This window comes from Vombatus ursinus, unplaced genomic scaffold, assembly GCF_900497805.2.
Source record: "Vombatus ursinus unplaced genomic scaffold, bare-nosed wombat genome assembly UNPS02014802.1, whole genome shotgun sequence".
Taxonomy (NCBI): Eukaryota; Metazoa; Chordata; class Mammalia; order Diprotodontia; family Vombatidae; genus Vombatus; species Vombatus ursinus.
The window spans coordinates 9,644,518-9,672,261 of record NW_020954580.1 but is presented as its reverse complement, the minus strand read 5'-3'; the positions used below and the strand labels follow the sequence as shown (position 1 = coordinate 9,672,261).

Here is a 27,744-nt window from a genome sequence, read left to right as displayed (position 1 = left end):
TCCTCATAAGATTATTGTGGTAATCAAATGAAATCACATATGTAAAGCACTTTACAAACCTTAAATATATATATTATATATATACACACATATATGTACATACACACATACATACACATACATACATATATGTGTATGTATAAGTAGACACATACATATATATTGCTATCTATTATTATTCTTATTATACCTTTTGAGGAGATCATCAGTTTTACTGAACTGTTTTTTTCATATCTTGCTTTTTTTTTAGAGTTCTCTATGTCAATGAAATATCAGATCCAGTCTTTATCCCCTTATTATAACAAGGACTGAGCAATGGGAGCTCCATTTCTGATCATGCCCAATGTGCCCTACCAGGTGCCAAACTTGGTAAGACCCCTCCCAAAAGTCCTTGATGATGTATATTGAAGGGGCCCAACTCTCTGGAGATAGAATTCCCACTGGTTAGAGTGACTCTCTGGAAGGCAGAGGGGAAAGAACACTTTGAGTAGTGTAGACAATATAAAAACAAAAGTTATCAATAAAATTTATTTTAAAAAAATACAAAAATGCCCATGATTGAGAAATAGCTAAACCAAATTTGGCACATACATGGAATAGAATATTTCTGACTCCAATTTAGTGTAAACTTTCTATGAATAGAATGTGGCAAATAATGGTTCTGTACTGTCATGGTACCCAGGTATTCTTGGCTCTCAGTATTTATGTACTGAAGTTGTGCTATACAGTTGTGGCAAATTCCACTCCAGAGAATTCTAGTGGATTTCCAAAGTTTTTTGCGAGGACTAGAATCTTATGCTATCAAGTATTGCTTGAAATAAGTGAATTTATAGCTGGGACTTAGAAATCTTTATTATGATGCAATTTTTCCATTCCAGTAGTATTTGTTGTAATAGGATATGATCTATATTAATTTGTTTTCATGTACTATTATCTTGTATTTCTCATTTATATCATAAGCTTTGGGGCAAAACTATTTTTTAGTTTTTTTCAGATTATTCATTTGTTTACTCATTAAACAAATATTTACAAAGCCTATAGTATGTATGAGAGGCATTGCTCACAATCTAGGTCAACAGTTCTCAAACTTTTGGGGTCTCAATACTCTTTGGGGTCTTTGTACTCTTAAAAATTATTGAGGACCTCAAAGAGCTTTTATTTATGTGAAATATTCTATCAGTAATTATTGTATTGGAAGATAGGATGTCTTAGTATTATTGTGAAAATAGTTTGGCTCCAAAAGGGTCACGGGGGCTCCAGGGGATTCTGGACCACATTTTGAGAACTGCTGATCTAAGCAGACAGTTAAGATTTATACATAAATAACTGCAGAGAGCTAGGTGCCAAAGTGGAAAGCATTCTGGACTTAGAATCAGGAAGACCTGAGTTCAAATCCTGCCTCAGAAAGTTATTAGCTCTATGACTCTATCTACCTCAATTCCTCATTTGCATCATAATAGAATAATCCATAGAACATGGAATTAGGGACAGAGAGAAAGGGAAAAGAGCCATAAAGGATGACTGAGATGCTGAGCCTAAGTGATTAGAAAAAATGTGGCATTTGAAGGCCCATCCAAGAGGATAATTGAGCATTTGTCCAACGGTCTAGGGAGTAACCTGCACACTCTATATTTTTCTAAGATAGGTGGGGGAAGAGAGGATTGGACACTGATGTCACTTACCTACTCAATAAATACTAAATGCTTGCTATTTGCTGCAAGGGTCAAATAAAAATTCCCATGTTAGAGTGTTTTACAACGTGGGCCCCAACTTCATTTCTAGCATTATTACATATTATTTCCCTTCAGAAACACAACGGTTCAGCCAAACTAGCCCTCTCCTTATGCCTCAGTTATGATACACCATGCCCATCTGTTTGACTTTGCAGCAGCTGTCCCTCATTTCTGGGGTGTGCTGTCTCCTCACTCCATCTCTTAAAATCTCTACTTTTCTTCAAAGCTCAGTTCAAACACCAGCTTCTATAGGAAACCTTTCCTGCTCTACTAGTGCCTTGCCCCCAAGGTTATCTTATATCTTCTTGTATATATTTTATATACATTCATGTATATACATGTCATCTCTCCTAGCTAGATCATAAGCTCCTTAAGGACAGACACTCTTAGACTTTTGACTTTATTTCCTCAGGTTCTAACTCATCATGTCCATGTCCATGTCATATCCATGCCCATCCCATCATAGGTACTTAATAAATCTTTGTTGTTTGATTGATGTTGTACAACAGAAATCCTGCCAAAGAATTAAGTTTGTTTGTAAGATAGTTCAAATTTGAGTATGGACCTTTCTTCATAAAGAAGCTCACAGTAAATATGATTGACTGATACTGTTAGCATTGAATGGAAATTTTTACATTTAGTTAGAACTGCCATGAGTCAAGAAATGCTTGAACCAAGAGTCTATATAAATGCCCACGAAATACATGTCCAGGCACATACTTGTCCCCATTGACCTATTCCCTGTGTTATCATATTATCTCTCCCATTCCATGAGGCATTTATGATACAGCTGGTGTGCCAAACAAAGCCCCAAACAACTTCACTGAGTGACTTAATTATATCTAAAGGCATTAAATAGCAGTTGTGAATTGGCTGACACCCAAGGCAAAGAAAAACAGATCATGCTCTGATTCAGATCAAAGCAATGGGATCTATAATTACAAAAGAGGAAGAAGTCAGGACATTGGGACTGATGGCAGGAGAACCATAAGGGGATCATCTAAATTCAAGATGGGGTTGGTGAGGAAACAAAGAAAGCAGAAATTTTCAAGGAAGAGTTGAAAGCAAAAGACGGAATTGTTGGGTGAAGACCTAACCATTGAAAAAATGGAGTCACCCTGCATTCCTTTCTTTGTATGGGCACCTCATTGGGGAGAGAAGGATTAGACATATCTTAGTGGAGCACTAGTAGAGTTGCAAGTTAGCTAGCAGACCATAAAAGGTGGACTTGTTCAAATATTTTAATTAGCAGTTACTAATTTTAGTTTAGGGCAGGTTGGTGGAGCAGTGAGTAGTGTGATAGGCCTGAAGTCAGGAAGACTGATCTTTCTGAGTTCAAATTTGGCCTCAGACACTTACTAGCTGTGTGACCCTGGGCAAATCATTGAATCTTGTTTTCCTCAGTTTGCTTATCTGTAAAATGAGCTGGAGATGGAAATGGCAAACCACTCCAATATCTCTGCCAAGAAAACCCCAAATGGGCTCACAGAGCATCAAACGCAACTAAAACAATTGAACAACAACAAATTTTAGTTTAATTGAACAGAGAAACAAGCACTTGTTCCTATGATAAGCCCTTTGATAGGTGTTGGTCTTACAAAGATAAGTAAGCAAGATTTCCTTCCCTCAAGCTTACCTTCTACTAGTGGAATACAAATGCATATGTAAATAAATGCAAAATACATACAACATAACCTCAAGAGGGAAAAAGCTTTAGCAGTCAAGGGTGATGGGAAAGGCTTCACAGAGAAGTCTCGGTGGGGTAAGGAAAGCTGTGTTATCATTCATCAGTTCGTATTCCTGGCTAACATGTTTACTCATCATTATAAGGGGAATGCTGACTGTTGAGCCAGGAAGTCATCAAAGACCATATCATTATGTTAACACATAGATGCAACCACAACAACACATATATAGTTAATAATAATAGCTAATAGCTAACATTTATATAGTGCTTACCACGGGCTAGGCATTGTGCTAAGCGCTTTGCAATTATTGTCTCATTTGATTCTTACAACAAACCTGGGAAGTAGGTGCTATTATTATCCCCGTTTTATAGATGAGGAAGCTGAGTCAAACAGAGGTTAAATGACTTGCCCAGGGTCACACAACTAGTAAGCATCTGATGCTAGATTTAAACTTCGTTCTACCTGACTGCTGTATAGGACCACTTTACTGTCTAATTCAGCTTTATATAACTTTTTTTTTCTGCACCAGATAGTGATTTACAGTGCTGTTAGGAGTGAAATTTTCTCTATTGATGCAGATGAGCAACTCTCCTAAAACTTAGAGTCTTAGAGAATTGCCTAGGGGGCACTGAAAAATTAAGTAGCTTGCTCATGGTCAAAAAGGAAGCATATGTCAGAAACAGGACTTGACCCATGTCTTCTTAATGCCAAGAACAGCTCTCAAGGGCAGCTAAATAATGCAGTGGATAGAGTACTGGCCCTGGAGTCAGGAGGACCTGAGTTCAAATCCAGACTCAGACCAGATACTTGACACTTACTAGCTGACCCTGGGCAAGTCACTTAACCCCAATTGCCTGACCAAAAAAAAAAAAAAAAGAATAGTTCTCTAGCCACCCTGCCATGGTATCTCTCTATGAATCTCAGGCATGTCTAATATAATTTTTAGGTCACTGAACTTACATTAAGCAGGTTTTCCTAATATTAAGGGCAGTATCAAGGGTACCAGAGAGGGCATCTTTATTTTTAGAACAATTTGGCACCTTAGGTTTTACCAAGCCCATATAGGCTGCATCACTTTCTCCACTTCCTTAATTGTTCCTCTAGCCAATACACTTGGGTTGTTTTATTTTGTATAGAAGAGTAATAAGGTTTTAGTTGCTAAAACTATTTTTAAATGAACTGCATAGGCTGAGTGGGAGGGTTTGGCAATGAAGCTGCCCATTACTGCCAGGTCTGCCCTTTGAAGCCAAGCAATATTTGTCCCTTTTAAAGAGATTAAAATGAGACACCAAGAAGTAATTTAATGAAACACAGAAAAAGGGGAGGTGAGAAGTCAGGGGACTTAAAGGATAGCAAAAGTATCAGGCTCTCATAAACATAAATACCAAGGGGGTAATATTCTTACAGAGCATGGAGCACTTAGGAATTCCCAGCAATGACAGGAATTTTTGATGCCACCCCTCCTCCCACCCTTCTCCACCCTGCATGTGGTCAGATTGATTCTATACTTCTGCAATATGCCTGCTATTTAACGCCTCCTTCCCACCCCCACTAACACCACTCTGATTCAGTCCCTCCTTAATTCTCATTTGGGTTATTGTAATAGCTCTTAATCAATCTCCTTGCCTTCACTCTTATCTTTCCCCTCTTAAATTTATCCTACACAAGACTGCCAAAGTAATTTTTTTTAACATAAGGCTCTTATCAGGTCACTCCCCTACTCCAAGATATTTAACGGCTCCTCGCTACCCGTAAGATAAAATATAATATTCTCCCTTTTTTTTAAAGAGGCAATTGGGGTTAAGTGACTTGCCCAGGGTCACATAGTTGGTAATTGTCTGAGGCCGTATTTGAATTCAGGTCATCCTGACTCCAAGGCTGGTGCTCTATCTACTGTGCCACCTAGATGCCTCTAAAATATGATCTTTGTCTCCAAACATTCATGGTCCACCCTATTCTGACTCTACTCTATCTTTTTCTACCTTCACACTCTTCTATTTTGTGTAGTTCTTTGCAGACAAATTGAACTATTCCAGTGGTGTGCTGATAAATGTTTAACAATCAGCTTTCCAAAATAAAAAATAGAACCCATGACACACTTTCAAGTTTAATCTATATTATTGACATTTTTGCCATCATTAAGTTTAGGCAATCAACAAAACAACGCATCAAGCCATGATTTGGTTTGCCAATTTCTGAGGTATAAAGGCTCATGCCGAAAACATAATAGTCTGTTCTAGTGAACAAGTTGGAGTAGGTTCCAGCACAATCCCAAACTTTGTTGTATCTTTCCCTGCATTTGCCTGTAATGAATTCCTTCCACATGTCAACCTTTTAAAAATAATTCTTTCTTCAAGACCCAGTTCAAGTGTCTACTCTGCAACAGGACCTTTAATGATTCCTCCACATCCCCCCAGTGAAAAACAACACATTCCTCCCCAAACTCACAGGATCATGAAATCTCAGAATTGAAAGGAATTTCAGAAATCTAATAGCTTACTCTAGTCAGCGAGGTGGCACAGTGGGTAGAGTCTGCAATTGGAATCAAAAAATTGTTGTTCAGTCATTTCCGACTCTTCACGACCCCATGTACTTGTCCATGGAGTTTTCTTGGCAAAGATGCTGGAGTGGGTTTCCTTCTGTATTATGTCCTCATCTTAAAGATGAGAAACTGAGGCAAATAGGGGTTAAGTGACTTTCCCAAGGTCACACAGCTAGTAAGTGGCTGAGGGCAGATTTGAACTCAGATCTTCCTGACTCCAGGCCCAGTTCTCTATCCGTTGTACCATCTACTTGCTCACCCACCCCACTCTCAGGAATCAGAAAGAGCTGAGTTCAAGTCACTTAACCTCCGTCTGATGTAGGTTCCTCATCTGTAAAATGGATAATAATAGTCCCTAATTCTAGATGGGTATTGAAATGATAAATGAAATTATATTTGTAAAGCACTTTTTTTTATGTGTGCTATATACACATTAGCAATTATTATCTTTTAATTTTATCCACAAGGACATTATGAAACACTTGTTCTGGTACCTTTCTGAAATATAGTCAGATACCATGTCTACCCCAGAGGAGTCAGACTCAAATAGAAATAAGGCAATTGATCCACATAAGGATCTCTGCAGGTCACATATTGACTTAATTTTATTGTATTTTTATTTATTTTTCCAAATGTTTCCCAATTATGTCTTAATCTGGTTAGGGCTATATTTGGGCTAGACGGCCTCCTGTTTGAAGTCTCTGGTCTATAGCGCCTACTGATCTACCCGTACAAAGAGTATGATAATACACAAAGGAAATTCTCAGTATCGCAATTCCCTCTGACAATAAAGGGCACAACCTGTATGAAATTTGGTAGACACATCCCATAGAGTCATTTAAAGTAAGGTCACACAGCTAGTAAGAGGTAGAAGCACAATTTGAACCCAGATGTTCTTGACCCAGAATTCTAGGCACAAGAAACCCTGTCAAAAGAAAGGAAATGAGTTTGCAGGGGTGGGGAACCTGAGGCCTTGAGGCCACATCTGGTCCTCTAGGTCCTCCCTTTGAGGCTAAATGTGGCCTTGAGGCTGCAAGTTCCTCACTCCTGGTTTAGTGTGTCATCCCCTTTTCTTGAATAAGGCTATGCTGGTTCCAAGTGATTACTACCTCCCTTTCTAATTGCTGAAGAAGCATCTCTTTACTATTCAGTTCTAGAACCTTGAAATCTAGGTTAAACTCACTGGGCCATAGTTTGAATAGTTTGGAGATTATGCCTGCTTCCTTTTTTGGAAAATAAGGCCATCATTTTGCCTATTGTCAGCCCCGTGGTACCTCTTAAAGTCTTCATGATTATTTAAAGATCACAGACAGTGACTCAGTAATCATATCTACCAAGGCTTTTTTAGCATCCCAGGATAGAGTTCTCCTAGGCCTAATGACTTCATTTCCCTGAAGGCAGCTATGGGCTCACTTGCCATCTCCTCACTTTTCTAAATTTTCAAATCCCTGTTAACTAAGTTTGTCCTAATCTAAATATTGTTTTCTCTGGCAAGGAAAAAAGAAGTCAAATAATAGTTAAGTAGTTCTGATTTCCCTCTTTTGTCTGTTTTCCTCGTCCCATTCGTCTCTAAAAGCAGTGATATTACCCCTTCTTATAAACATTTTTATTGTCTTCAGTACTCACTGTTTTTCCTCAGTTCATACTGAACTTCAGTGTTCTGAATACAATGATTTAGACAAGTAGCAGTATCAGAGGAGAGAAAAGGATAAGACATATTTGAGATACTGCAATGGCAAAATCAACAAGCTTTGGCAACAGACTGGATATTGGGAAGCGGGGGTCAGGGTAAAAAGGGAGTGAGTCATCAGGGATGGCACCTAGGTTGTGAGCCCGGGGTACTGGCATGATAGTGATGTCCTTGACAGTAATAAGAAAGTTTGGAAGGAGGTAGGGTTTCGGGTTCAGTAGTCTGTTCTTCTTTATTAATCAGAATCTGATCTAAAACAGCAGGTCTCCTAATTTACCCTTCTACCTTTTAGAGAGGGAGCAGCTAGGTGGCTCAGCGGATAGAGCATTGAACTTAGAATCAGGAAGATTAATCTTCCTACAAGCTGTTGTGACCCTAGGCAAGTAACTTAACCCTGTTTACCTTAGTTTCCTCATCTGTAAAGTGAACTGGAAGAGGAAATTGCAAACCACTCCCGTATCTTTGAAAGAAAACCCTGAAGACTCAGACATTACTGAAATGACTCAACAAGAATAAAACACCTTTTAAGGAACAAAACTATCAAGAATTTATCATCTCCTCTACTTTTAGCAAAGCAAGAACTCAAGCAAGAGATATCCACATAATTGATCTACTAAACTGCTGTGCCAGGTTTGTGAAATGTTTGCTAGATTTATCATCTATTACTTCCATCTGGTCAGGTGGCCAATAGTATATTCTGTGTCTTTCCAATAATCAGCACCCAAATATTTTTCATAATGCTTCCCCTTCTAGCTCATGGATTTCCATATATAGATACAATTTCTTAATATACAATGCCCTTCCACCACCACTGTGATGGAATCTGTTGCTTTGGAATAAGGGATACACTTCTATTCATAACTAAATTGCAGTTGAGTTACATTCCACAAAATCTCAGTGGTGCCTTATTTCAAACGTCTTTTGCTAAAAGAGATCACTGCCCTTCTCCATGTACTCAAGTAGAGCATTTTCATCAGTTGTAATGGACCAAAATTTTGTCATCTAGTGTTCAATCTGGTGATGAACATCTCTGAAATCAGCTAACCTTGTCTTTGGATGATATACCTTTACTCATAGTCTTTGAATTGGTAAGGGCTGTCAGAGTTTGCTGACATAGTCTTAAAGAATACAATTCTCAAGAAAAGAAAAGAAAAGAAATTAAAAAGAAAAAAAGAAAAAAATTAATAAAAAAAAGAATACAATTCTCTCTCTCATAACCTTCAAGAACACTCTAGTGAAGGACCTCAGGACTACCTAATGGCATGAAGAGACAACACAGCGGATACCTAACAGGTCAAATTTACCTCCTTGTGTCAAGGATGAAAGTATATTACCCAGGATCTTTAAAATAGTGTCTAGAGCTAAACATATGAAGTATTGGGGTTTATTATTGCCCATTTTCTTGAATATTATATCCAGAAAATTGCTGGTCATCTCCACCTCATATTCTCTGTGGTATCTGGCTTGGCAGTATGCATAGGTACATTTCTCCCTTGCTCTCTTGACTCATTCAGAGCCCTCTTCACTATATTTGTGTCTCCAGACAAAATATATCTTGCTAGACCTTATGAAATGCACTCCTGATCATAAATCAATCATTTCTACATCTCTAGTTGTGGACCTGAAATCCAAATCTTCTTAGAGTCAATCTTCTTATCTAGCTGCTCACTTCTTAAATTTGTCCATGCCTTCTGAAGCTCCTTCCTTCAATCAACAGTAGGAATGAAAATGACATTTGCACATCTAACATCTTTGGTTTCTTGCCCAGAATCTCATAATTCCTATCAATGAGTTTTTAGTTTTCTTATGATGATATCATTCATCTATATATGAATCACCAGAAGTAGATAGAGGTTATCAAGTTTGACAGGTTTAGGGAGTCTCTTTCTCGTGCCCCAGATACATGCCTCAGGAAGACAGCACACCTCCATTTTCTTCATGTGGGGATCAACATATGTGACTACCTCCATATCCCAACAGGAAGCTGTCAACTACACCCAATTATTCCTTGGAATACAACAAATTATTTCCAGTTTCAGTCTCTATGGGAAGAATTTTGTAGCTATTACAGTTTCAAAATTTCAGTGATCTTCATTATCTTATTTTCTCTGGGTCATATTCTTCCACTCTCTGATTTCCCAGCATAGGTTATGATTCCCTATACCTCCTCAGATTGTTTTTCCTCTTGGTTTTCCCTTTTAAGCATGTGTGTTGTCTTCCTCCATTAGACTGTAAGTTCCCTGAGGGCAGGGACTCTGATTTTTTTTTCATATTTGTTGTATCCTGAGGACTTAGCACAGTGCCTAAAACATAGTAGGAGGAACTTAGTTTATTGGTGGATTGTCTTCCTTTCTTTAAAGGAATATTTCATCTTCCCTGATAACCTTGGAAAGAAAGAGACATTCTTCCAGCCCTTTTTCACCTGAATTTTGTTCATGCTCATCTGTTACTAGCAAAAATATAGTATAATTGATTCATAGGTTTAGAGCTAGCTGAAATCTTAGAGGCCATTGAGTTCAATTCTCTCATTTTGCAGTTACAGAAACTGAGTCACAAAGTGGTTAGATGACTTGCTCGGGTTCATATGGCTAGTAGTCACAATGGCAACGTTTGAGCTCATGTCTTTCCATACTTCTATAGCGTGTTCTCTATGTTATTGCTGTCCATGCTTGCTGGAATGGTGGCCTTTGCTTTCTATCTGCTCCTCCTAATGTTTCTGGCTGGACTAGGGCAAACTGTCAAGATTGTGCATTATCAGTGAATATAACAAGTATAGAAGAAACAACAGAAACTAGATGCTCACCATTATTAGCTGTGTTTCAACAAACCCAGGAGCGATACTCCTAAAGATTCCAATATTTGAGTCAGTAAAACCCACAAAAAATGCTGAGACCAATCACTTCAGGATAATCCTTTACATGTGTTTTCTTATCACCTAGCTGTAAATGTTATTAAATCGATAAACATATACACACCGCATACATGACTTAAAGGGTCTAAAATTGTGCTAAAAATCTAACCCATTAGTTCTTAACTTCTTAATATCTGGAACTCTTTCTTTCCATCCATTAAATCCTCTTTCCCTATACTTTCTAGTGATCCCTTGGCTAAATTCAAATATTTGCTATTATAACATCTCCTTCACTTTTTCTTCTGCTCCCTTCAATATTGGTGATTATTCTGTTTCTTTGGCTTCCTATGACTCCTTTCTGTCCAAAGCCATGAAAGTCCAAAGTACGAAAATAGGGATACTTTCTAACATATGTTTTTTTTTTTAAGTGCTGAGCATAATAATATGCCAGTCATTTAGTCAAGACACATTTGTTAAATGCCTTCTATGTGCTAGGCACTGAGCTAAGCCCTGAGGATATGAAAAAAGGCAAAAGATAGTCACTGCCCTCAAGGAGCTCACAATCAAACTGAAGAGAAACAGCAGGAAAACAAAAATGTACAAACAAGCTATATACAAGGTAAGTAGGAAATAATTAACAGAGAGTAGGTGCTAGAATTAAGAGGGATTGGAAAAGGCTTCTGTAGAAGGTAAAATTTTAGTATGGACTTGAAGGAAGCTAGGAGGAGGAAATGAGGAGGGAGAACACTCCAGGTATGGGGACAGCCAGAGCCAAGAGATACAGCATCTTGCTTGTGGAACAGAAAGGAGGCCAGTGTCACTGGATTGAAAAGTACATGGTGGGGAGGCATAATAAGGTAATAGAAGACTGAAAAGGTTGGGGGAGGTTGCAGGAAGAGGTTATAAAGGGCTTATAATAAGCATTCAATAATTAATGTCTTTTTTTACTTTAATAGCATATAATGACCTCCACTAAAAATAATGTTAGCCTTTCTCTGGTAAAGAGCCAAAGACAAGCATATGATGGTAGTTTATGATCCTCTATCCAGGACTAGAAGTGTACAGCAAAGGAATGGTGTAGGACAGCAAAGCAGGTTGGAAGGGTTAGAGCCCTGGGACAAGCAAATCATAGCAAATCCCCATGCTGTCTCCCAAAGAATCATTTTTTCATTTGGGAAAATGAGTTTAAATTCAAAGTGCATGTCCATTTTCCTCTTTAGAAAGTTAAGCATCGGAGAGTTACTTGAGTGCAACAAATAGGGTAAGCTTTTAATGCAATACAGTTCCCATGCAAACATAAATATTAACTGACATTTATGTAGCACTTTATGGTTTTCAAAGCACTTTATATACATCATCTCACTGAGCTTGATGACTTCTTGTGAGGTGGGTGTTATATGTATTTGAATTTCAGAATAAACCAGGACCAAGCGGCATTAAGAATTTGTTTGTGATCACATAGCTAATAAGTATTAGAAATGGGAGTCAAGCCCATATCTTCCTTACTCCAACTACAATACTCTATATACATTTTTTCTGTGCTGCACAGAAAACCAGAAGCAGAGACATGTATGCTTCCTAAAATATACAATCATTATACATTCATTAAATACTTATGGCTTGCGTAGGCAGGCTAAGCAATGTGTAGAATCCAGAGAAATAAAAGACAGAGCCCTTGCCCTATAGACATTTCAATCTAGACAGGGAAGTAAGCTGTATATAACCAAAACAACTAGAGAACAACATAATGCATTATGTAATTGACTACACAGGCTGTAAATGTTTTAGAAATTCAGGAAAGGAAAAATATCTTTGTGTACTGAGGAGATTAGGGGAAACTTTGTAGTGAATGTTGGTATTCAACTGTCTTGAAGAAGGAGAAAAATAGAACTTGTGGAAGGGTGAACAAGGGCATTCCAGAAAAAGAAATAACATGAGTAAAATCATGGATTCTAGGTGATGAAATCATCTGACCGATATGAAAAGTTTGTGTTAGGAAGTAGTGGAGGTTGGATAGGTAAAGTGGAGGATCTTAAATTACTAAAATAAGGAATTTGGACTCAGTGGGGTAGGTAATGGGGAATAGGGAAATAGACAATGAAAACAGTACTGTTTTGAAAACAAACTAATATGGTAGCAACATGCAAAATAGTGACCAGAGACAGAGCATTTAGAAGGCTGCTACAGGATTAGGGAGATTAAGGCCCTGACTTGAATCATATGTAGTAGGAATGAAGAAAGGATAAATAGTGAGAAAGAAGAATCAACAGGGCTTGCTGGCCAAATGGATACAGAAAACATGAGGAAGGAAGAAAATAAAAAATGAGCTCATGATTTGGAGCTTTAGAGAACCAAGAGAATCATGGTACCAGTTTTTAAAAAAGGAAGTTTGGTTTTAAACATGATGAGTTTGAAGTAACAGAGAGGTCCTTTAGTTCTTCACTGAAAACATGGGACACTAGTTCTAAAGAGAGAATAAGGTCGAAGAAATATATTTCTGGAAGTTAGCAGCAGAGAAATAATCACTGGAGATGACTAAGAGAAAGAATGATCTCCCCAAGGAAGTGACTGTAGAGAAAGAAGTGGAGAGAGTCAAGAACTGAACAATAAAGGACCCCAACAGTTCAGGAACAGGAAAGGAAGTGGGGAAAAAAACGGATAAAAGGAAAACCAGAAAAAAAGAATAGAAGAGATTGCCAAGAAAAAAGGATAGTAGTATATAATATCAAATGCAGCTGAAAGATTCAGGCGAATGAAATTGAGAAATGAATTGAGAAAAGCTATTAAATTTGGTTACAATATCCAGGCACAGTACCACCTAGCTGCTTCTAAGCCTCAGGTTCCTAAACTGTAAAATGAGAGGTTTGGACTAAATGATCTCCTAGATCCCTTTCAAATCTAAATCTATGAATCCCCTATCATGAATGACCATGATTAATACATGTCTGTGAATATGGGCCAATAAAAACAGACATATAGTGATGAACCCTTGCTAAATATAAAAAGTAGTTACTAAATTTTTAGCTCTAGCTACTGCTTACAGAGCTTGCTGCTGGTCAAGGTTTGGTCCCTCAGAACTGAATGCTGGTAAGGATTTCCTATTTATATTATGTACCAGTTGGGTGACAAATCCAACAACTCAGTATTCAATTAATCCTATCTCTACCAGGTGTGAAATAACAGTTATATTTGAGTGTTAAGTTACTAAAGTTCCTAGTATCTGCTATTTTCAGATCCTGGGATTAAAGTTTCTGAACAGTACAACAAAATGTGCAATAGGAATATACTGACCAGTTATTCTATTTCCTAGAATTCATCCTTTTTTCTTCATTCTAGTGATGCCTATGCTTTTGGGAATAGTACCACCTTATATTGTGTTTTCTTTTGACATTGTCTTCTTTCTCCTAAAATGATTATATGGCATATTCTTTAAAAAAAATAAAATAATATAAATTAATTTATTTTGAGAGTTTTATATCCATCCTTTGAGATAAGTAACAACTAGGGTGTCATGAAACTGAGATTTGTAATCATCACTAAATTACCTCCAACAATCTTTATTAACACCTAAGATTAATCCTAATCTTATTATTTGTTTTGCACTTTAAGTAAGTCCTAATAGAGAATATATGTAAACATTAAAGAAAAACTGATTACTCATTATTCTGGGAGGTTAGTGTTATTACCCAAAGTTATCACAGAGTGTGCAATAACACAAGAAATGAATCTGCCTATGAAATTCACTGCCCTAGATCATATACCTTCTGAATTAGGTATTTAATGCCAACTTTCTACATAAAACTAAAAATAAATCAGTAAAGACATTAAGTTTTTGAATGCCTTGAATTAAGCTTGGTTATATACACAAAACTATATATCTCTTTTTTTCCTGGCTTTTTGGGGATTTGTTTAGCAAGCTATTTCAAAAGTAGCTAATAAGAGCTAATTGGATTCAGATGAGGTAAGCAGTTTCTCTTGAAGGCTGTTTTCAAAATTTACAGAAACCTTTACCAGGATAAATGGCTTGAGAGTAGGATACTGAACTGTAATGCTACTCTAGTCATGATAACTCACATTTATATAGCATTTTATATGTATAAAATGCTTTAATGTCAACATTAAACCATTGAGAAGCAGTTTAGCATGGTGACCAGAGTTCTGGACTTGGAGTGAGGAAGATATGAGTTCAAATTATACTTCTGATACTTAGTATTAATACTAAGTTGATACTTAGTATTAAGTGTATTACCATAGGTGAGTCATCTAACATTTGCAAGCCTCTATTTCATCATCTGCAAAATGGAGAGTTATACTTATAGAGTTATACATTAAGGCTTTATAGAGTCTCCCAAGCACTAATGCCCTCCCCACCAAACCAACTTGTGTTTAATTATTTTGTACATATTTGTATTCATTAACTTTATATTTATATGTATGTATAGTATATGCACATATCTCCAGAATTTGAATGTAAGCTCAAAAATGGCTGAATAAATTCTGGTATATGGATGTAAAGGAATATTATTGTCATAATATATGGCAAGGAGGGTAAGTTGGGTAGGCAGGCAAAGTACAATACCACTGAAATCATAGAACCCTGAAGCATGAAAGTGGTGTTATGATATTTAACTTTTCACATGCATATTTCTTGTACATCCAAGAAGATTGATTTTAAGTTCCTTGAGGTCTGGGGAGGGGTATTATATTCTCTGTATCCCCCCATAGCACTTAGTATTTACTTGCAAAACACAAGAATGAATCACTAACCCAGTGATAACCTTTTTCATTGGGAACAATAATTCCAAATCAACAAGTGATTAAAATTAGGAAAAATTTGGCTATTCCCTCAATACTGCTGAGCTGGAGATACACTCACTTCTGCACCTTCATCTGAAGAATGTGAAAACTTCCTTAAATGAAAAAAATTCCCCTGGATGTCTGTTATGGTTATGATGTCATCCTGGAGTTGTGGGGTGGGGGAACATTCTGACATTAACCTTTGGCATTGATGACAAGGCAGGTAAATTTTAACCACTCCCTTATAGGCTGCTTTGACACAATTTTCTGGTAGAATGGAGTCATCACCACACCTGGTAGCATCTGTTGAAGCATTCTAACTCTAATGGCCATCACATAGCCAGAAGGAAGCAAAGAATTGAGGCAACTGAAGTAGGAACAGATGTGGGGTTTTTTTCTTAAAAGTTTTATTCATGTGTTTTGTTTTTACATAACACACATTTACGGATTATTGCTCCCATTTGAAAGTCAATGCTCTTTCCACTGCGTCATACTTACAGCTTTTCCAAATGGCTAGGAGCCATCCGAGTGTTTCCTAAGCTGTCAGAGTCCTCATTAACCTCAAACTCCTAGATTCTAGAAAACATTGCCCTCTTTCACAACTACATTAATAGTGTTAGGAGAATGTTGCAAATTGCTGTTGATTTTTGTCTTGTTTTCACTTAAGTTTTGACATGAACCAACTTCCCTAGCTAATAGAAACATTATTTATTTGAGCCAGAGCTGTGAGGCCCAGAGAGAAAGAAAGAAAGAAACTAAGAAAGAAAGAAAATGTGTATTATTTTATCACTTATTTTATTTTAAAATTCTCTAATACCTGTCCTCAAAAGCACAGATTGAAGGCTAAAATTGTCAGTATGACATGAATTTTCAATAATATTTTCAAGAATCTCTCTCAACTGAGACTTCAATCCACATAAACAGAAATATAGGGCACAGGGTGTCCGTCCTAGAACCCTGCTCAGTATCTTGGCAGCACGGAATCTGAACACATCTCACCTGCGGTCAGTTACATCAAGGCTGTCATTTCTAAAGACTCTATGCCAGAGGCTAGCCAGAGTAAGGCAAACACAGCAGGGGCAGTGGAGATCAACATGCCTCAGTGGTCAAGGGAAAAGAAAGGATACTGGATCTGGAAGCAGATACTGAGGCTCGTGCCCGGGTTCTCCCGCTTACTAGCTGTGTGTAACCCTGGACAAGTCATTTAACTTCTCCAAGCATCAGTTTCCTCATCTGTAAAATGTGAGGGCTGGCGTAGATGGTTTCTGCATTTTCTTCCAGCTCTAAATCTATGATCCTATGAACTATTCTATATCTTTTATTTTTTATTTTGTCATAAGTTCTTTATCTTTAGCATTACATTGCCCTTCATGTTGGGCAGCTAGGCAGCACCACACAGAGTGCTGGGCCTGGAGTCAGGACGACTCATCTTCCTGAGTTCAAATCTGGCTTCAAACACTTACTAGCTGTGTGACCCTGGGCAAGTCACTTCACCCTGTTTGCCTCAATTTCCTCATCTGTAAAATGGGCTGGAGAAGTAAATGGCAAACCACTGCAGTATCTTCGCCAAGAAAACTCCAAATGGGGCCACAAAGAGTCAGACACAACTGAACGCACATCTCTGTATTTAGCGTTGTACCAGAAGTGTGTCAATGATATAGAGACGACAGAAGTCATGGGATCATATATCTAATGCTAGAAGGAATCTCAGATGCCATTTAGTACCATATCCATTATACAGATGAGAAAACTGAGGCTCAACGAGGCTAAATAACTTGCACAAGGTCACATAGGTAAATAAGCATAAGCAGTGGGATTTTTCTTTTTTTAGCGAGCTTTTATATACACTCTAAAGTTTATGTAATGCTATTCAAATCTCATCTGATATTATGCTCACAACAACCCTGGGGTAAATGCTCTCAGCCTCATTTTACAGATAAGGAAACTGAGGCAGACAGTGGTAAAGTAACTTGCCCAAGGTCACGTAGCTACCTAAGGCTAGATTTGAAATCAGGTCTTCCCGACTCCAGGTCAATCACTCTGTCCACTGTGTCACCCAGCTGCCTCAGCCCAGGTTTTCTGTAAACTAGTGACTCAAGAACTCTGATGAACTCTGAGTACAGATTAAAGCATACTTTTTTTAAACTTACTTTATTTTTCTTGCTTTTTTTTTTGCAACATAGCTAATATGGAATTATGTTCTACATGATTTCATATGTGTAATTAATATTATATTGCCTTCCCTCTCAATAGATGGGTAGAGGCTGGAGGGAAGGAGTGAACTTGAAACTCAAATTTTTAAAAAATAAATGTTAAAATAAATATTTTTTTTAAAAAAAGAAGCTAATAATCCATTTGAAGAGATGAAATTGACATGTAGGAGACAATCAGAAGAAGAATGACATAAAGGAGAATGTAATAAATGGACAAGGAATATGATGTCAAAAGCCATAGTGTAATGGAAAGGACACAGTCCTTGGAGTCAGAAGACTTGAAAGCTGAATCTGTTACCCTGGGAAAGTCCCTTTACCTGCTTTAGTTTCCTCCTCTGTAAAATGGGGGTAATAATACTTCCACTATATACCATATAATGTAATGTATACTGCAAGTATATCTGAGTACAATATAAATTTAGAGGAGGAAAAGGGTAATAGTTAAGAAAGACTTCATGTAGCTGCTGGAAGGACAGGTAGGATTTAGAAAAACAGAAAATATGAAAGTTGAGGTAGCATGAAGAAAAGACAGTTTAGACTTAACATCGTACATGTTTGAAACATCAAAGAGGCCAGTCAGAATGATGTCTCCATGCTGAGGAGTTGTGGGAAACAAAAATAGATAGATGGGGCGGATGCAGACCAGAAAGGCCTAAAAAAGACAGTCCAGGGAGTTTAAATTTGATGTTGTAGGCAACATAGGCCATTTTAGATTCTAAAGCAGGATAGGTGACATAATAAAAAGAGAATTTTAGGGAGTTTAGTCTTATTTTTGTCTTTCTATCCCTAGGACTAAGCACAGTAACTCCATCCATGTGCTTAATTAGCACATATTTATTAAACGCATAGCAGGCACTTATTAAATACTAGTTGAATTGAACTGAAAGCAATAGAGATGATGGATTAGATCAGGGAAAGAATGCTAAAGAGATGCCCTAGGAGGCTATTGCAGAAATACAGGCAGGAGGCCTGTGATAAGATCATAGATTTAGAATTGGAAGGGTCTGCAGAGGATATATAGTCCAGTCCGAGGGGGATTTCACAGTGATTTCATTGGCTTAGGGAAACTCCCTCTGCTGATCTATTTCATGCTAGTCATTTTGAGGATAAGGAAGATGAGGCCCAGAAATGTTAAATGATTTGCTCAAAGTTTGCTCAATTCAGGCAGGATTTGGAAGAGCTCAGGTTCAAACCCAGTTCCCTATCTTTTATCTCTACAACTTCAAGTAGGTCAGAGCACAGCTCAGTATGCAAGACTCTCTTCCTCTTCACCAGGAAACATTCACAGGACAGGGAAATACAATGAACTAGGTGATACACTGGCTAGAATGTGGAACTTGGAGTCGGGAAGACCTGAGTTTGAATCCAGCCTCAGATACTTACTAACTATGTAATCCTAGGCAAATCCCTTAACCTCTGTTTGCCTCAGCTTCCTCATCTGTAAAATGGGGATAAGATAGCACCTACCTCTCATGGCTGTTGTAAGGATGAAATGTGATAAGATTTGTAAAGCACTATGCAAATCTTAAAGTGATATATTAGTAGTAGTATTTTTTAAAAATAAAAGAACTTTGACCTAGCAATACCTCTTCGAGGGCTGTCTCCCAAAGAGATCACAAAAATGGGAAAAGGACCCACATGAACAAAGATATTTATAGCAGCTCTTTCTGTGGTGGTAAAGAATTGGAAATTGAGGGGATGCTCATCAATTGGGGAATGGCTGAACAAGTGGTACATGAATGTAATGGAATACTATTGCGCTATAAGAAATGATGAGCAAGCAGACTTCAGAAAAACCCGGAAAGACTTGTATGGACTGATGCTGAGTGAAGTGAGCAGAACCAGAAGAATGCTATACACAGTAACAGCCACGTTGTGTGATGACTAACTTTGATAGACTTAGCCCTTCTCAGCAATGCAAGGATCTAAGACATCTCCAAAAGTCTCATGATGGAAAATGCTATCCACATCCAAAGAAAGAACTATGGAATCTGAATATAGATAGAAGCATACTATTTGCTTTTTTTTTCTTCTGTTTTATTTTGTTTCTTCTTTCTTGTGGTTCCTCCTATTGGTTCTAATTCTTCTTTATAACATGATTAATGTGAAAATATATTTAATAGGAATGTAGATGTAGAGCTTATATCAGATTGCACACTGTCTTAGGGAGGGAGGAGGAGAAAATTTAAAACTCAAAAGCTTATGGAAGTGAATGTTGAAAACTAAAAATTAATTAATTAATTAAAAAAATAAAAGAAAATATTACCTTTAGTCCTACTCTCTTTGATAAAGCTAAAAATCACTGATTGTGGACCCCTTTATTCCTATTATGAAACTATCTGCCCAGTGGAGGGGTCAGAACATTCTAGAATTGGATTCCATGAATCTCCATCTTCCCCTCTTTTTTCATCACTTAGTGGCCCAGAAAAGGTCATAGTAATAGCATAACCAGACATAACCTCTCTGACATGGTTTTTCTAGCTTCTTCAATCCTACCAAGGTGAAGGCGCCTCATTAGCTAATTCAGCACAAGAAGAGTTGGTAACCACCTCTTAATCATCCATGGTGATGTGGGCGGGATAACATTTTTTGGATCCCCAAACCTCCAGTTAGCCAATAGTTTGGTTCTTCGTCCTCTTGCCCCCAACTTGACACTTTATGATTGCTATTACAAGAAGCAAAATCAATATATTAAATCCTCCTTCCTCTTGGTGCCCACCCAGGGGTGGACATGCTTAATGAATTAGGAAACCAACTCCCTTTTTCAACTGAAGACTGCCAGGAAAAAGAGAGGAAAAAAAGATATCAAAAGTCCTGAATAATGCTCAACTCATGAGTGCCACTATGGGTACCCAAATCTCTGGCCAGCACAAACCTAAGGGTCTTTGCATTAAAGGGCAGAACATGTGGAGCAAAGGTTATCCCAGGAACGTGGGGAAATCTCACAATTCCCTAAGTTGTTGAGTCACAACAGGATGGGAGGCAACCCTACCACAAAGAGACAATCAACCTCTGAATAATTAAGAGTTACTTAAATGCCTTTTTGTGTGGACATACTTGTTGCTCAGACATAGATGCAATTTGGGTGAAATCTCCCAGCCTTAGGGTGCCGCTGAGCTTAGCCTACTCTAAGAAGGATCCCAGGGCCCAAGGAAGGCAGCAGCTGCCTCCACTTCGCTAGCCTGCTGTATCAAGCTCCTACAGTATGACTCTTGACGGTTGACAAGTCACTGCATGTGGTGAGTACAAGTGAATGGAATGTTTTCAAACTCAATGCCTCTGCCAATTTCTTCCCTATGTGTCCTCAGAGCATTCAAAGCCTGCTCACCAGGTTTGGAAAGCTGATGTACTGTGCTTGCTAGTACTGGTTTCCAAAGCATCTCTCACAACCTGGAGGGAGTAAACTCAGGATATGCAGGATATGGATCCTGTTCTGAGATGAAGTCAAAGAAGGCAATGTGATAGACAACACCAACTTAAAAGCAAGAGGATCTGGGTTCAAATTTTGCCTTTGCTCCTTACTGTCTGACCACCTCTAGATCTATAATCCCATGTAGTAGAAATAACTTCAACCAACAATTGTACTTTTCAACCACTTGACTTTTTTCTTTCAGATCTCCACCTCAGAGACTGGATTCTTAAATATCATTGAGTGAGATCTGGAAAGACCTCAGGGGGTCATCTAATCCAACCACATCATTTTACAGATGAGGAAAGAGATCTATGTAGGTCAAGTGACTTGCCTGGTGTCACCCGGGTGGTAAGCATCAGAGCCTGGATTTAAATCTATATCCTCTAGGAGTATAGAAGAGCTGTACCCACAGCACCATGCAACAGAATGCCCAGGCAAAGAATAAGTTAGAGCTACGGGTTTTATTTGTACAAAACAACTTATCAGTCTGTCTACTTCTAGAACAGAATGTGAACAGATCTCCCTTTCTCACATTGTCCGGGCCTCTAATGCAAGGTAGTTACTTTATCTAAGGATTAAATTCCATTTTTTCGCACCCAGCTGGCTCCCCAAAAATCCTAGTTAGGGGTTTAACTACCCCAAGTCTGTAATGAATGCACTTGGTCCTACAGCTATATTCAATTCATACTGAAATTAAGATGAAACAGGATACTACAAAGTGTACCAAAGTTTGACAAAGCTCTGTGAAGTACCATAAAACATAACTCTTCCCGCTATTGTGTTATTTCATGATTAAGATAGTGAGAATAATACGGTATTACATTCCTGATTTCTAGCTCTCAGCCTATATATTCTAATACTTTAAGCTAGATAAGATGAGGAATCAATGCTGATCTCGTTGGATTTTACCAATATTGTAATTCTAACGTAGAATAAATTTGGGGCAGCTAGGTAGCACAGTAGATAGAGCTCAGGTCTTGGAGTCAGGAGGACCTGAATTCAAATCTGGCCTCAGACACTTCACACTTACTAAATGTGTGACCCTGGGCAAGTCACTTAACCCTGATTGCTCATAAAAAAAAAAAAGTAGAATAAATTCTATGGTGGAGTGTCAAGAATCAATCAGGTATCAGAATATGGCCTCCTCAACTAAACTGGGCCCGTTTTCAAGTTACTTTTTTCCAGCTAATGTTAAAAAAAAAAAAACAACAACACAAAATACACATAGTATTCTTAATCTTACCAGGCTTTCATTCAGTCCTTTTCAGTTGTGTCCAGCTCTTCGTGATCCCATTTGCAGTTTTCTTGGTAAAGATACTGGAGTGGTTGGCCATTTCCTTCTCCAGCTCATTTTACAAATGAGTAAACTGAGGCAAATAGGGTTAAGTGACTTGCCCAGTGTCACCCAGCTGAGGCTGAATTTGAACTCAGGTCTTCCTGACTCCAGGCCCAGCACTCTATCCACTGTGCCACCTAGCTTCCCACCTTATCAGGTACTTCCACAAAAAAGAACCTCCAGTAATAAAATTAAAGTCATCCACACACCAGCATTTAATTTATGGATTCCTTGATGAGTCCAAAACTCAGGACATAATTTAGATTAATAATAATAATAACTATCATTTATTTAGTGCATTAAGGTTTACAAAGTACTTCATGAATATTAACTCAACCCCCATTTGGGGACTGATCACCTTATAATTTTGTACCTTCCTACACTCAAAGAAAGATACTAGCCACACAATTCATTATTATTAGATTATAACAGTTGCATGATGAGGAATGGGCATTATTTTCTTTTCATTTCTAGACACTGTATATGTACACTGGCACTTCATATTAATTGAAGGACTTCCTAGCTTATAAAAAATATTACTCCATTTTTTCATTCCTAAAAGCAGTTATTTCATTAGTCTCTCCCTGTTTCTTTCCCTGTTTCTCTCCACATGCTTCTCAAAACTTCTGAGACAGACTAATTTAAAACTATCCACTCACACATATTATCTTCCTTTCTCTGACTTATGAGCTGAATTCTATACAATTAAAAATTCTCCCAAAAAAGCAAGAAAAGCAGAAACAACAAATTGGTTCAAGTTACTTTAGCCCTTTTTTTCATTATATTAGCAAATTGTCAAATTAGCTTCTTAGACTATAGCACTTAAGGGCTCCTCTGTCATATGTATTTGTTACTACACATTGCAAATACAAGTTTTAAATTGTTTATGTGAATTTAATGTAGAGCACAGTATCTGAAAACCAAACATACAATGGTACCAACTAGTTTAAAAAGTGAATTGTAGAATTAGCAAGCCCATACATAGAACCACAGATCTATCCTTTTTGCCAAAACAAACCAAGCTAATTCCAACCTGTCCAAGTATTACAGTGCTTTCTAATACTGTGCTTTCATTTGAAGTACACAGTAAATCAAGTGATGATTCCATTCATTTATATTCCTAAAGCCAAGGATTTTTTATTCTAAAAAAAGGAAGCAAATGTTATTTCTGTCTGTTAGATTCAGTGCTTAGAGACACAGCTGTCATCTCATATAATACTGCTCAATGAACTAGGCCCCACGTTATACGCCATGGACCTCTAGGGAGCCATGCACTAAACAGGGGTTCTACAAATCTTTAAGTAAGCAAGCGTACTGAATTGCACACATATGCACTATTGGTTTTCAAATCTGTACAGATGGCATTGTGATTAATAAAATCCAAATTCACAGAATCATACATTCAGATCTGGAAAAGCACCTCAGAGTTCATCTAGGCTGGCCCCTTCATTTTAATACATAAGGAAAATGAGGCCCAAGTAAGGTAAGTGATTTACCCAAGGTCACAGAGTCAACAAGTGGTGAGGCACAGACCGGAACCCAAGACTTCTGACTCAAAGTCCACTGCCTTTCCCCTTTTCCTAATATTTGTATTTATATTTTCATTAAAAAATTTAAGGGATCTTTGACAAACCATGGCTAAGATGGACTGTATTTATTGCAAAACAGCATAGACTGTGGTGCTGGACAGCTTGACAAAATGTTCACATCCCATTGAAGTAACTTAGTTTTTTATTCTAAATTGTATTTTTTTATTTGAGAAATAATGAATCAAATAAACAATATATTGAAGGATTCTTCCCAAGCTCACTGAACTTTCCATATTCACACCATGGCTATCATACCAATCTACACACACACACACACACACACACACACACACACACACACGAAATGGTGATTATTTACTAAACAAAGAGATTCACTAAATTACAAGTTCTCTTAGTCTATTTGAAACACAATTTGCTTTACTCACAACTTTTCTTTTTTACTTTACAACTTTTTCAGGTCACATAACAACATGACACAGTGGACAGTGTCCTTGGATTTGAAGACAGAGAACCTGGGGTCCTGAACTCAAATCCTGGATCCGTAACTACCTTGATCTTCAGTAAGTCGCTCAACCTTGCTGTAACATGAAGGGATTGGACTGGGTAACATCCTAAATTTCCTTATAGCTCTATGATCCTAATATGAAGTAAGGCACAATTTCCTTTATATGCTTTGAAGTCTTGCAAGAGAATTGGTTGAAGGTAGTCAACGCTAAGGGAGAAAATGGTGTTGAGCAGCCAAAGCTTGAATGGTAAACATCACTTTGAAAGTATTAGTTCTTTCTTGGCATTAGCTAAGAGTTTTATGAACCCCTTTTGTGGTATCTTCTTTTCAAATGTCTATAAAAAGGACTAGAACAGATAAGCCATCCACTTTACATCCTTGTTGTAGACACCTGTGGGAAAAGCCCTGACCAGGCAACTGAGTCCTCTGATAACTTGAGCAAATTTTATACTTCTCAAAATTTCATTTACAGCAGAGGTGTAACTAGGATGCAGTGATCAGAGCTTTGTCTCAGGGCACTGGCATAGAAGGGTTGAGGCAGTTGCTCAACAGAGCCACCCTCCAGCTGGACAAACCTGCACTTCATTTTACTCCACTAGTCCTCACCATGTGATGCAACTATCCTCCCAATCCCTCACACATCCATTAAACTGACACACCCAGAATTACATTTCCATAGTATTCTTCTTCCAGGCTCAGTCTTGTCACTTTGCTTCCTCCCCAGGGTATTAGGAAAATTACTTGTGTTGTAGGGGTACAGGCCAGACTCTGGGAGACAGACTGCCTATACTTCTAGCACAAATTAGTCTGTGTACATACTACCCCCCTCCCCTCTTCAGCTCCTCCTCCCAGCCCACACACTGAATTTTCATCAACACAAATACTCTTAATTGTGGCTCCAATAGGCAGAAACTACTGAGAAAATCTGAATGCTGTCTGCTGAATCTTTCCAAATACTATTTTATTTATTGCAAAAGGCAGGGAATAATCCCTCTCAGGAATTTCTGATGCGTGTTGTACAAGCCAAGTTGAATTTCAATTGCACATATATAACAAATGAGCCAAAATTTTGTAACTAAAAATAAGAAAGCATCTTGGATCTTTGTGCTTCCTCCTCCTTCTCCCCACCTCCTCCTAACCTGCCAAGGACAATAAATAAGTCTTAGGCAATTTTCTAGACCATTTAAATAACCTGAGGAAGACCACAGTTTATCAAGGAAAAGATAAGGCTCAAGTGAAATTTAATTTCCAAAGAAGTCAATTTAAGAACAACATGTAAAGGTGGTATAGAAGTCATGAGAATTTGAAATCAAATCCAGAAGATAAAAAAGAAAACCCAGATAAGGTACTTACAGGTTGGTTTTGCTATCGGAGGGAATTTCGTCCGAGTAATAGCCAAAATTATGAAAATGATGACGGGCCATAAAATCAGGACAAGTGACCAAAGCTGTAAAATAATATTAAAAAATGTTAATTGTTGATGGACCACAAAACCTGACTGGGAAAAGGTATATTGTACTATAACCTCCCTACCATGGGCTAGACATCTACCTGCCTCCAACCTGTAATGAATTATTAATGGTAAATAGACAGGAGTCCTAAAGTATGTAAATTATCCCTCCAAAAGGACATAAGGATTACCACAATTCTGTCTAGGACAGTAAAGCTTCTCTAGAGAGAATTATTTCAAAGTCAAGGTGGAATGAGTCATTTTTTTCTCCCCATGCCAAGAAGATTCCCTTAGGAAGATACTCACGGCTTGTGATTTTTATAGATCTATAAAATTAATAACAAGAAGCAGTAGAAAAATGTGTTTTCAAAAAAATTAGCTACAGTGCACCAGCAGATATAGAAACATAGGGGAACTATAAAAAATACTGTTTTGCACTACTCTAATAACTTGCTAATGTGTCTCCCTGCTTCTGGTCTCTATTCCATGACAAATCCTGCACTTCTCTTCAGAAGTAATATTTCTAATGTATAGTTCTAACCATATCACTTTCTCACACAAAATCTTTCAGTCACAACCCATGGCCTAGTAAATAAAATACAAATTCCTGAGCCTAGCACTCAAGGCCTTCCACAATCTGGTGGCAAATTATCTTTGTAGTGATATTTTATAATATCCTCTGCTCCGTAGTCAATGATATAGCAGTAGCATGGTCCTAAGAAGGCTCAGCTGCAAAACACACACACACACACACACACACACACACACACACACACACACACAACCACAAATTTAATTCCAGTTTAGGTTATGCGACCAGCTAACTGTATAACTTTGGTTCAATTTCTTCATCTATAAGATGAGGGACTAAGAGTAGCTAATTAGCACCCAAGGTCTATTGCAGATATAACATTCCATGATTCTAATTCATTTGACCAAAGTTATGCTCTGAATTAGGGTCTGAGGTGAATACTGTCAAAGAGTTCAAATGTGATGTAATAAAGGAAAGCAACCTTGAAAAACCATGAAATGTAAGGTTCTTGAAAGCAAGGACTGTTTTTTTTTTTTGTATTTTTATCTCAAGTGTCTAGCACTGAGCCCAATGTATTATTGTTGTTGTTCGATCATTTCTATTGTGTCTGACTCTTCATGACCTCTTTTGAGGTTTTCTTAGCAAAGATACTAGAGTGGTTTGCCATTTCCTTTTCCAGCTCATTTTACAGATGAGGAAACTGAGGCAACCAGGGTTAAGTGACTTGACCAGGGTCACACCAATAGTAAGTGTATAAGGCCATATTTGAATTCATGAAGATGAGTCTTCCTGACTTCAGGCCTGGCACTCTATTCATTGTGCCACCTAGCTGCCAGTGTATTATGGGCACTTAATAAATGCTTAATTATTAAGTACTAGAAAAATATAGGGTATAATACCATTTTGACCCCCATCGCTAAGAGTCTTTGGAATATTAGTGATTCTATCCCAATGTCAAATGTTTCAACATCGAAAACAGATAAGATTTTATCGGTGGAAATGACATTAAAGAAAATACATTACCACCTGCTTTGCCACTGTACCCTTCATATACATAAAGTAAGTAGAGGCAAGTAGAGTCAGGGTTGGTGGTAGATGGGAGTCAAAAAGAGGAAATAGAGAATTCAGTTTAATCAGTCAAGTTTGTTACCAAACTTCCAATCAATTATAAAATGAAGTGGGGATATTATTTGTATATTAAGACCTTTACATACATGAAAACTTGGTTTTGCTTTTATACATTTTTATTTTTTGTGTACATAAAACCTTTCCATCTGATTTGCAGTTGAAGCCTTCCATATGTGTTATCACCTCATTGGAATGTGAGCTTTTTGAGAGGAGGGACTGCGCCTTACTCTTCTATTTGTATCCCCAGCACTTAGTATAGTTCTTTTCACATAGTAGATGCTTAATAAATGCTTCATCCATCCATCCATTCATTAATT

The 27,744-nt window shown here is 37.7% G+C and overlaps 1 protein-coding gene across 2 annotated transcripts in view; it reads right to left on the bottom strand.

Moving 5' to 3' along the window:
* ABCA12 (ATP binding cassette subfamily A member 12) overlaps positions 1–27,744 on the bottom strand; it is a 231,137-nt gene that overhangs the window by 188,932 nt on the left and 14,461 nt on the right. For both annotated transcript variants that reach the window (XM_027873671.1, XM_027873672.1), the window contains exon 2: positions 25,671–25,764. In XM_027873671.1, coding sequence (XP_027729472.1) covers positions 25,671–25,764 — 94 coding nt within the window. The remainder of the gene's footprint in view (positions 1–25,670; positions 25,765–27,744) is intronic.